At 44.7% G+C, this 12,191-nt stretch overlaps 1 protein-coding gene across 11 annotated transcripts in view; it reads right to left on the bottom strand.

Annotated features, from left to right (window-relative positions):
• The window catches only part of LOC6046532 (neurexin-1), a 163,409-nt gene that overhangs the window by 127,091 nt on the left and 24,127 nt on the right, over positions 1-12,191 (bottom strand). For all 11 annotated transcript variants that reach the window (XM_038248373.1, XM_038248372.1, XM_038248377.1 and 8 more), the window contains exons 4-5: positions 9,881-10,025; positions 4,649-4,702 (exon numbers count right to left, since the gene is read on the bottom strand). In XM_038248373.1, coding sequence (XP_038104301.1) covers positions 4,649-4,702; positions 9,881-10,025 — 199 coding nt within the window. The remainder of the gene's footprint in view (positions 1-4,648; positions 4,703-9,880; positions 10,026-12,191) is intronic.

The following is a 12,191-nucleotide window of genomic DNA, read 5'->3' as shown; positions in this document are numbered from 1 at the left end:
GCTCCTCTACCGGGAGTTGGGGCCACCCATTTGAATATTCACCTGCGGAAGCTGGAGCAGAGCCTGCCATTACGGGCCTACGCCAACATCGTTTCACATACGAGCAAAAGTTTCGTTTGAAGTGGTTCCTAGTGGGAAGGAGTGGGGTGGACGTGCGAAGGGCTTTCCCAGAGATTCCCGAAATAACTCTCGAGATTTCCCAAGTTGGTTCTGGCAGGTTTTTCGAGTTTTTTTTTTTCTCTTTTTTTGGGAAAAGAATGAACCCTTGATTCTTGGACCAACCAAGGTGGTACCGGAACGATAAGTGGAATCGTGTTACAATGAGAGGGGAGCTTTTGTCAGGAAAGGAGTGCTGAGTTGTTTTAGAAAATTTTGATTATGAAATTCTTTAACAGTAATATAAAGTTTAAAAAATTACAGTTGAAATTAAATTTCAATCAAATATCCAACACATATTAACAATCAACTGTTATCAAATCTGTTCAAACAGATAAAACTAATGAGTCGAAAGGAAAACTTCACACTATCGAATTAACGCCATAAAAACAAATTTTACGAGCGCTCCTGGTCGGTGGCTTTCACGATATTTTTTTTCTGCTTCCCCCCTCCTGAATGTTGTTTACCCTCTCAGCATAATATGTTTACACTTTCATCGTCACCACCATCATCATCATCCTCGCCATTTGACGTTGTTTGGAGTTTTCCCCCCTTCAATTTTTATCGCTTCATCAGTTTTAGTACGAATTAGTGTAAGTGTAAGTGTGCTTTTGAATGATAGCTCTCCTTTTCTCTCTCTTCAGGTTGATTTCCATTTTCTATTTTTCAAAAGTTGTGTCCCCCCCCCCTTTGCAAACAAACTTTGACTTGTTTATTTATTGCGGCGGTAAACATACGTCAAACTTGCAGAAGCTAACGAGAATTATCGTTGCCTTATTGGGAAATAATTTCTCTTAACTTGTTTGTGGCGCAATTAGCTTAGGGATGTTCAAACTCAAACAAATCATCATAATGGTCCCACAACATTGCAGTTAAATCGCCCACGAGGCTAATCATCGATGGGAACCAGTCCCACCGCACACGAGACTGCACGCTTGAGCTATGAATGGATTTATTTTTGTGATTTGTGGGCTCCATCCGTGACCAACCGCGTGCAGTCGACGTGAATTCTGGACCGTGTGGCGAACTGGTTGACGATTGCTGATTTGATCGAAATGGAAGCAGAGCACGAGAAACGAAATCTACTCGCAAATACACGTCGTTTGACATGTCGCATGAAGGGGTTCCGTCAATGTTGAAAAGTGGCCACCGGTCCAATCTGTTCCGGATCGTTCCCCGATGAAACGTTCCGAAGCTGTAACTCGTTTTGGGTTGGGAATTTTAAAGTGGTTTCTTCGTCAAAGTTGCTCAGTATCGCTAGCTCTTACTGTTAAGAATACGGATGCTTAGTTTCAATACTTTCCTTTTTGATTTTAGTTTAGAAAGGTGCAGTTCTCCATATTTTCAGAAGCGGTTCTATCCCTATGGTGGTACGATGGTTTGTTGACCTATCCTCTAAGCCCGCCGTTGCTGCCGCCACCGATAATGCCATTTTGATTGAGCAAATAGAGCGAACCACGGTCTCGTATCAGCCGCCAGTTGGCACATCAAAGCCAGCCAAATGCAAAGCGTATTGAATTACTTCGTGATTATCAACGCGCCGACGACGTCGGTGAATGGAAAATCAATTGTGCTCAACTTCTCGTGTTGCTGTGGTAATGGCGCTCGTTTTTGTGGCTTCATGTATTGGTAGGTGATTCGGGCTGGAAAATGATTATTATAATTGAAATATTCGCGTGAAAACACGACGTTTGATATGTCGATTGGCTGGGTTTGGTGCATGTTGGAAAATGGCCATCCGGTCCAATCCGTTCCGGATTGCTCTCCGGTGAAATGTTCCGGAAGCTGTAACTTCATGTCGTTGCAGAATTTCCACATGCTCTCTTCGGCAATGTTGCTTGGCTTTATAAGGCCTAATTCAACATTTTACAAGCATGGCAAAATCATACTTTCAATCAGTCCTATCGCCACTTTAACCATTTCCAGCCCACTTAAGCTCAAATTTAGGCACCCAAACACGGCTCTAATAGCTCCAAAAGTTCCATTTGTGCCAATCATGGCGGTGCCTCTCTCGCTCATAAATTGGGGACTAATCAGTGTGCAGCGACGCTCACATTTCAACCTAATTAGCCACCCAATGAACCGCCGACGAGGACGACCGCATACACGTGCTCTCGTGCCAGCCACTCACACCCACACATATTAGGGCGTTTTCCAAAATTTTCATGGTGCACTGTGAATAAAATGGGTTGTTTTTTCAATGTTTTTTGTTTGAATCATACCTGAAATAAATTTGAAATCTGCAATTATAATTTAATTTCTAAGATTTTTTTTCAAAATTAGTCACAGTGTCAATTTTTTGATCGGCTTTAGATCTGGAATCGATTTTCTAATTTTAGCAGCCCACGGCTTTGATGCTGCGTCGGTGAAGCTATTCCCTTTGAAATCAGCTTTTGGGACTAAAAGCTTGTGAAAATTTCATTTACCCATTGGTTTTGAATAGAGGCAAAAATCCGATTGGAATCGGAGTATTCGTCAGTAAAGTGATTCTGAAACGCGGAATCAAATTCTACGAAGAGTTCACAAAGCGATGGCAACACTGCACTATCGTTGCACACCAAGTGAACAAAGACCCCGGGAAAAAAACAGAGGGAAGGCCCATAACACTATCATTGGATTACTTTGTTCTCCTCGATTGAAAGGATCTCATCGAGAAACGCAAACTTACCCATCCCTTCTTGAACCGCTCCGAGAAGAGCTGGGAGTAGAAAAACTTCAGAATGCAAAGCCCTTTCATCACCGTCATTTGTTTTGATATGATGATGAATGGAGTCGCTCTCGGAGACCGCCTTGGTCGGATCCAAGTACTAGGCCAAGGAAGAGGGAGGGGTTCCGGTTTTATCGGTTTTGGGTATCATCTTCATTTCCCTCCACGTACTCCCACATTCCGGCTGACTGAAAGAGCGGGGGGAATTTTTATCGTTGCTGGGCCCAGAACAACTACAATGTTGGGGATATGGTGCAAGCGTGAGCGAAGATGTAAGAAAAAGATTTATTGGTTATCGATCTGGGCTGGCTGGCTGGTTTGTGTAACAGCATTTCTTCGTATTGTTCCGAAGAAGAAGAACCCTTATCGGGTGCGAAGGTAGTGCTTTATTTTAGCAGGTCCTTCGTTTGCCAATGTGGGACGGAGTCGAGGGGCACTTCAAGAGTGTTTGTTTTTTGCAAACATGGGCTTAGAGCTTGAAAATGCAAATTTTGTCGCATTTAATAAAGTGAAATGAAAAACTGAAATCTTCCTCAGATTACGCTTGAAAAAACACGCAGTTTGACATGTCGCACGACAATGTTCAGTGCAGGTCGAAAAATGGCCACCGGTCCAATCCGTTCCGGATTGTTCTACGGTGAAGTGTTCCGACGCCATAACTCGGCCGGGTTGCGACATTTCGAATTGCTTCCTTCAGCAAACTTGCGCAGTTTTGCGTGCTCTTTCCATCGAAGTACCCCTCGGCAGTCGGAGCACACTCGCTAAATCTCCCGAAAATCATACATTAGCCAAGCGTTGACCCTATTTCGGCGTGTTTGTGTGCGAGGTGGAGGTGGTGGTGAGTGATGAAATTGATTCCTAACTTTGCCCATCATTCACACCGTTTGGAGTTGTAGTTGTGTGGAACAAAGCAAATCCAGCAAAGCGATGAATGGAAGATAGATCGAGTTGGGGATCCTATCACTTCCGAGAACGAAATCCTAGGTCAGGTAATCGCGTTTCGAGGGGCTCATTTCCAGTGCTAATGGGGAAGATTGGGATTTAGGGGTTGGTCGGGAAATATGACACAGAGGGCTATGTGGTCCTACAATGTGGTAACTTAATAAATTGAAGGAAGTTTGATTATTTGCTCTTTGCTGGGGTGTGTGATGGAATTGATGTTTTGCTCCCCCTTTTCTATTATTCAGCGACCAAGTGAATCAATTAATCATCGCTTTCTTTGGCTTAATTACAGACCAAGCAAGAGACCACATACAATCGCGTCATGGCAGCACGAGGAGCGTTCGTGAGGAAAATTAACTAACAACTGACGACGGTCGAGTGTACTCGGTGGCATATAAATTAGTAAGCACTACAGCGATTCTAGCTACGGCAAACTTGCAAGCACGAAGAAGTGAACAAAAACTTGGACGGGCATATAGTAGTTGGAATCGTTGTCCTTCTCTGACTCTGGCCTCTCAATAATATATACATCTTACCAAGAAAAAAAAAAAGTGAAGAATCGATTGTAATCGATCGATTTTGGGTTGGCCAGACAGAGAAAGGTCAAGTGTCGCGTTTGTTGGTCTACTTTTTTTTCATTCTGGATGTGAGAGAGAGTGACAGAACTGAAGGGGGTCATTACAAGACGAGCTGAGCATGAAATAGCTCTCAGGAATCAGTAATTAGATCTGGCTTACACAGAAGACGAACGGCACAGGAGACAGGAGAGACAGAGAGTCGGAATGTATACATGTTCGGTTGCTCATTATGGGGGGCCCTGTGGCGAAGGAGTGATCCACTTACCCGTGTCACCTTTTCCCGTGGAATGGCCGTCAAATCACATGGTGAGTCTCCACACTGGAAGAGAAACAAGTATTTTTTAAATTGTTGAATTACAGTATACCATAAATTATATTTTTCACTGAAATCTACTCGGAAAAACACAACGATAGACATGTCGCATGATAGGGTGAAATGGAATTTGCAAAATGGCCACCGGTCCATCCATTCCGGGTTTTTCACCGGTGAAATGTTCCGACGGTCGTATCTCAGGCGGGTTGAATTATTTTTGACTGCTTTCTTCTGCAATATTGTTTAGATTTGTGTAATCTTTCTACTGAAAATATTGAAAAAAAAAAACAAACTTTTCATCGCGTTGCTGCCAATAGCACGCCAGCATTTTCCAGCAACAATGAAGCAACATCTTGACCTCCAAACTCGAAACCCACTGCACTCGAATCGAACCCATCGAGCAAGAGCCAACTAAAAGGACCATCCGGGAAAGAAAGTCGGTTCGGATATTGGATGTAAACGGAACAACAAAAAATCTGACCCGAAAATAAAAGCAATAAGATGATATCGAACCTTTTCCCTTCCGCAAGCCGCCCACCCTGGACTCGACTGTTTTATTTCTTTATTCCCACCGAACAACTTTTCCCAAGCAGCACTAAACACGCTCGAGAAAAAAAAAGAAGGAAAACTTCGTGAAGGGTCCTTTCAAATTTCCCGCTAGAGAGAAGAGTTTTTTTTTCTCTCTCTCGCTCGTTGGGTTCTTTCGTGGAAAATAGCTTCATCCGACGAAACTAAAATTTATTGAAATTTCGTTCCCATTGCCTGGCGGCGGTGGCGCCTGCCAATAAATGCGCAAAATTCTCACCCGGGGATCAATTTCGAGTGCCGCGAATTTATCTCTGTTTCGTGAATAGTTTCCAGGTGAGGGTAATCGAATCGGGACGAAAGGAGCTTTTTATCGTGGTCTGGTTGCAAAAATAGGAGGTTTGACATGTCGCATGATGGGTTTTGGTGCGAGTTGAAAAGTGGCCACCGGTCCAATCCGTTCCGGGTTGAGCACCGGTGAAACGTTCCGAAGGCTGTAACTTGGCATGGTGTCATTGTTTTAAATTGCTTTCTTGGGCAAATTTGGTCAGCTTTTAAAGGACTTTCCAGCATTGTTAAAAGCATGAATTTTGCGCTCGATTGCCCATCTCAGCTTAAAGTGGCCCACGCTAAATAGCCTCAAGGACTCTAATAAACTTCCCTGGTTTGTGCCATCCACTTGACGGATGACGACGCGATCCGGTATGAATAGTGGAGAAATGGCCGGGGTACTTCTTATCAGTGCGGACTTTTTTCGCCAAGAAAAGAGGCGGGGGCGTCAACGTCTCCCGAGCAGAGTGCAGCCAGAAGTTGTTTACCTTTTTATCAACGACGGCCCGAGCGTCGTCGTTGTCGTCTACCCAAGTGGAAAGGTGCTTTTTATAGCATTAGATTGCGCTGGTGCCTCTGCTCGTAGTTGTCACCATAGCCGTCAGGTAACAGTCGACCTATTTACTGTCCTTTTTTGGGATCCGTCCTTCCCCCTGTTATGTTTATTTATTTGCTTCTCAAATGTGTATGTATGTGTTGAGGAACGGACAGATCCACCTGTCCCCCGCAGCATCCCAAAAACTGATGATCTTTGTCTAAAGGTGTTTCGCTTCACATTTTTATGTGTCAGCCAGATTCGCCCTTCTTTTGTCTGTGTGTTAGCTTTGAGCTTCCACAAACAGATGCTCTGACAATAAAATCAGACCAACAATATGAAGTGCTCCCCGTCGAGAGTATACTTCCGGTGGTGGAGGGGTCAAAGGTGAGCCAGACTATAGCTGGAGGAAAATCTTCTTGGAAAGGTTGACATTTTGTTGCGAGCGCAGTTGAAGCAAAGTTTTCACCTTCACAGCGCAACGAACCGTCTTTAAATCCTTATCAATTTTGGCTGCACGAACCCAAATCTGTATTCATGGCGGGACGCCGTGTCAGCCATGGGCGTCGCCAAAAGGAAAAAAAACGTTTCTCTTATTTTGCCATTTCATCAGCAAACTTTTGAAAAGTAGTACAATTTTGCAGAAGAAACCATGTCAAAATTTGCGAAGCCTTCGGAGATAACCTTCCGGAACGCTTTACCGGTGATAATCTGTAACGGATTCCACCGGTGGCCATTTCTGCAGTTGCACCAAACTCCATCATGCGACATGTCAAACTTCGTATTTTTCCGCGCAGAGTTCGATTTACGCTACGCCCATGCCCCCTCCGACACTCATATTTTCATAGCTCAATCTAGCTTTGCCAAACTTAGAGGTGGTGGGAGGCATAAAGAAAGAAGAGGTCGCCTTTTGCCCAGAGACAATGGCAGCTCGACAAGATGGATATGATGACAAAGAGAGAACAAGAGAACGGTTTGGTGAAGGTGAAAGCAGTGATAAATTTGCCCCCTTCTACGAAAGCTCCAAAAGTGTGGCAAATCTTGGTGAGGTAGGAAACAAAGGTTTCAAGGTCGTTTTTTTTCTGCGAAGCCCTTTGCAAGGAGACGTCCGGTGCTTTGTAACCGGTGGAAATTTATAGCCAATAAATCACACTGCCTGTCACCGAGCAAGTCGCATTTTTTACGCGAAATGGCTTCAAATATTGTGCGTTACGCCGTCTGGACTTGAATTTAAACCAGAAGTACTGAACAACTCTCTAGAGAATTTAATTTTATATTTCGAATGAAACCATTTGTAAACAGCCTCCCAGATCAACAAATATGACTTCAAACGGAACGAAAATTGCACTGTAACCGAGCCAGATGATGTTGATGTTTTCGTGCACACCTGAATCCATAAATCAATAAAATCGCATCCGCATCCAAAGTGCAACGCGCCTGACTGCCCCCAATACTGACCTGTAACATATTTTTTGTTGCTGCACCCTCACCAGTGCAAACGGGTGGAAAAAATTGGCAAAAATATCCCGCAATAATCCCCATCGATCGTCGTACTCACACCATCTGACCTTTTCGGGACCAGGAAAAATATTAATTCTCACTGTTGAGTTGTGGTGAACCCGGTTGGTGTACGGACCCTGTCGGTACGAACTTTTTCGAAACCAAAAAATGCCTCATTGGATTCTACGCAAAAAATCACGAAATTTGACACGTCGCATGATATCATTCGTCCATGACTGAAAAATGGCCACCGGTCCAATCCGTTCCGGATTGTTCTCCGTTGCAATGTTCCGAACAACGTTACTCGCTTCGCCTGGTGAATTTCGTATCACTTTCTTCGGCAAAGTTGTTCAGCTTTCAATGCTCTTTAACATGAGAAAAACGGGCAGGTTTCAAAAATTTACCAACGGCATCAGCAGGGCTACCGAGTCGGATGTGACTCGCAATATTGGCGCGGGCGCGGAAAACATGCGATTTCAATTTTTATATTTGCTTTATGACGCCATAATAAAATATTCGCACCGGAGTTGGGGAGTGTGCCTCGGTTCATGGTTTTCCCAGGATCCGCGCCGCCACGTCGCGTGCACCCACTGGTCCAACCCTTCAAATATGTGGCCAAGAATGGGTCTTTTGCAGCCTCAGTGGATTTCCTATTAGTATGATTGGCTAGCTCAAATACTTGGCAGGGGCAAAGTAATAAAATGTTTCAATATTGTTATGGCACAATTTTACGACCTCAAAAGAGTTCGATGGGAACAATCGCTGGAGAATTTCGTTTGTTGCGACCAGCTGGGCTTGTGGTTTTGAGGTTGTGACAATTATGTTGCATGCACGTTTCGGCCAGACCAACAACTCATTAATTCGATAAGGTTCAACCAAAATCCATTCAATTTCATGGTTCTTTGAAGTGATTGATTACAAAGCTGGAGGATTCCATAGAACTTATCGAATAGCCAGAAGAAATAAAAATCGCAAACCAGCGGTCATAATAGCGAACCATTGCGGCGGAAAGTAGAGTGAGCTCACTTTTAATTGCAAATTTCAAGTCGACGAGAGAATATTGCTTCTGTCAGTGGCAGCGTTGGGAGCGCGCTTTTATGATTGTTTGTTCTGTGGGCTCCACCTCCCGGGCAGAATAGACTCAATCCGGATGGTACCCCCGTAGGTCATTGGGCTAGGAGGATTTTTTCCTCGCTCATCTCCCACCGAGACTAGTGCAAACTTTTGCGAAAAAAAAGTCAGACGTGATGGCTCAATGGTACAGTGGAGAAAGCGAACAAAAAAAAAACTCTCTGAATCATCATTTGGGTGCCATTGCCACGCACACCCCCTTGTGCTCTCTATTTCTCGATGGCGCAGTGAAAGCTGCACTGAGCAAAAACTTTTGTTTTCAATCGAAAGATTACGGAAATCCAGACAACATTCTCGAAGAAAGCGCGAAGAAATTCGTCGATCTGACAGAGTTACGGGTTCGGAACGGTGTACCGGGAAACAACCCGGAACGGGTTGGACCGGTGGCCAGTTTACGACTTTAACCAAGGATAGTCGTGCGACATGTCAAACTTCATGATATTTTGAGTACAATATTATGACAATCATTTTTACTGTGCCAGCCGGGTTCCCATCTGGCCCGATGCTGCAACCCGCCAGAGATGTTTGATGGATTGCATCGGCATTTCCAGACCAGGAGAATAGTAGTTGCTCTTGGTTGGCCAGCTGCTTGCACCGGGAATGATGTTCCCAGCCCCGATGTCGGAGGTCTGGTCGAATGGCGTATCGATAGACCGCCAATTATGAGAGATGATGCTGTCAGAAATAAATCTTTGGGCTGGAGTTTTATTTTTTTGCTCGCCGAACGGTTGGTCTATTGAGCAAATCGCGTTTCCGGCAGGCTTCCGTTGTGTGCGCTGGTGGTCAACGTAATTGAGAAAAATTGGCCTTCGGCACTTCTACAGTGGGAAACCTGCTGCGCTGGGGATTGATTATTGGATGTTGGTGGTAAAGGAAGGTTTCACCATGCTGAAAATGGAATTTAGGTTCATGGTACTAGAAAATCAGAATTCGACTGCTATTCAATTTATTGTAATTCTCAACAAAAAATCAAGGCGATTGACATGTCGCACGGTCAAATTTGAAACATGCCGAAAAGTGGCCACTGGTGCAATCCGTTCCGGATCGTTCACCGGAAAATGTTCCGGCGGCTGTATCTCGGCTTGATTTTAATATTTTCAAGTGCTCTCTTCGACAAAAGTGCATGTTTTTTTGACTGCTTTCAAACTAAGTAGCTCACTCACCTTAATGTCCCGGGGCTGGCGCATCTCCTGCCTCCGCGGGGACACCCCGGGCTGGTCCGAGTAGACCAGGTTGCGTACCGAGCCGCGGAATCGGGGCTCGAAGATCACACTTGGCAGCGCTAGCAGGGCGAGCTTTGAGTTGTACCTGGAAAGGAAGAAGGAGAAAAAAAATATTACAAAGAGAATCCATAATGGCACCGTATTTGTTTTTATGACAAATTTTGGCTCGTGCGAAAACTTGACGTGCTCGCTCTCCCTCACCGTAACGCGCTTATTTGCGCTTTATGAAAATTTATTTTTATTTTGCAATGGCGCTCGGGCAGGGACTGTGCTGCTTCCTGATGGGTGTGACGACGACCGAAAAGACGACGGTGGCAATGAGAATGAATTTTTCATGGCACTTTGGTGGAGGAACAAAATGTAAAAAGTGGGTACACTTGCGCGTCTCGCAAAAAAGAAGCATTGATGAGGACGGTGAGCACTCACAGTTTTTGGGATTAAATATAATTTTTATATTCTACTCGAAAAACCTTAAAGTTTGACATGTCGCACGAAGGAAACCGTTGAATGAATAAATGTGGCCACCGGTGCAATCCGTTCCGGATTATTCACCGGAAGAACGTTCCGACGCTGTATCTCGCTTGCGTTACAGTTGTTTGAAATGGTTTCTTCTACAAATATATCAAAATTATCATGCTTGTTACAGTGGAACTTTAAAAAATGGCCACCAGATTACCCGATTCCGGATTGATCACCGGTGAAACGTTCCGGCCAAGTAGCTTTGTTTCTTGCTTGAGTCTTAGTAAACTTTCTTTGACAAAATCGCTCAGAATTTCGCATTCTTCACGATGCTTCCGGTAAACGAAAGAAATCACTCGAAAGCAGACTTGCTAATTAGCTGGGGTCAGCTAAAAAGTCGAATTAGCGTACCGTGAGGAAGAGACCTTGAAAGTTATCCCATTCTAACCAACTTCAAAGCTGGGAAATCTCTCTGGGATCCAAACCAAACTGGACCGGACTGGCGGTACGGAATTCCGTGGCAGAGTGGGTAGCCGAAACGAAATTATACCCACAACCACCTTCCGTTTTCGACAGTCAGACACCCCGGAAAACCAGGCCAAACTTTCCTTTGTCCGCCGCGTCTTGAAGGCGCAGAACGAGAGAGAGACAGAGAAAGAACACAATGCGGAACAAGTCTCACACCAGAAAGTACCGCAAAATCTTGGGAAAGTTTTCGCCATTTTTTTCGATGCTCTGCTGAGGACCATTAAAAGCAGTGGATGGAGATGCAACATCAGAGGAACGAAGTCGAAGAAAAAAGTTCTTGGAAAGTTTCTCCAACGCCCAATCTTCGAGCTTCGGAAACGAGAATGTTGCCAGATTACCGCAGCTTCCGAAGTGGCCACACTCTTTCCGCACACCCGTGCACAATCGAAGACCATAAAACCGTTTAATGTTTCACCATTAATTTAGGGAAATTTTCGCCAAGTTAAAGCTTTGCGGAGGTGCTGCCATCTGACCGCGTTTGACGCTGCGCGAATGCCTACTTTCAGGGGTCAGATCGAGAAGCGCTATCTGTGGGCGAAAATCGAGCTACTGTGGAAAAATCTAGAAACTTCCAGCAATGGAGTCATTTCCTTGAACTTTAATCAAACAATCTTTCTAAATTTTGAAACACCCTTCGATGATTGATGCGGAGGCTGTTCTTCATCATTCGAAATCCTCCCAAATTCCACTCAAACTTTGAGCTAATATTTTTCCAAGCTCTCCGTGTCGAACTTAACCCTCAGGAGAGCACTCCTTCAGGAAAAGGGTTTAACACAAAAAAAAATCCTCATCAAATTTTCCCCAACACAGCAGCTCGGCCCAAAACTCGACAAAGTGTGAACATAAGTTGGTGGCGGCGGTGAGTGGTTCGCAGTAGGCCACGCTCACATCCGTACACTGTGCGAGAAAAAGCGTCATTTTCCGGTAATTTTTCTTCGTTTATTTTGTCGCTGTAACATTTTTTTTTTCGTTCGTTCGTTCCCCTCTCCAAGAAAGTTTCAAGCACCAGAAAGCAAAGGATGATTGTAGATTATGGTGAAGGTTGTAAATCTACCCCGACGTTGTCGTCGTCATCGGAAAAGTTTCCACCCGGGAATTGGAGCCGGAAAAGGGTTCATTTCGGGCGGGCACGGCCTTGAACGGTGTCATAAGTGCTAGGGATGTCCGTCGCTGGAATGTGCGTTGAAAATCGTGAAGCTTGACATGTCGCACGGTGTGGTTTGTGGCGGGTTTGGAAATGGCCACCGCATCAATCCGTTCCGGG

This window comes from Culex quinquefasciatus, chromosome 1 (assembly GCF_015732765.1).
Source record: "Culex quinquefasciatus strain JHB chromosome 1, VPISU_Cqui_1.0_pri_paternal, whole genome shotgun sequence".
Taxonomy (NCBI): domain Eukaryota; kingdom Metazoa; phylum Arthropoda; class Insecta; order Diptera; family Culicidae; genus Culex; species Culex quinquefasciatus.
This window is presented reverse-complemented; position numbering and strand designations above follow the sequence as displayed.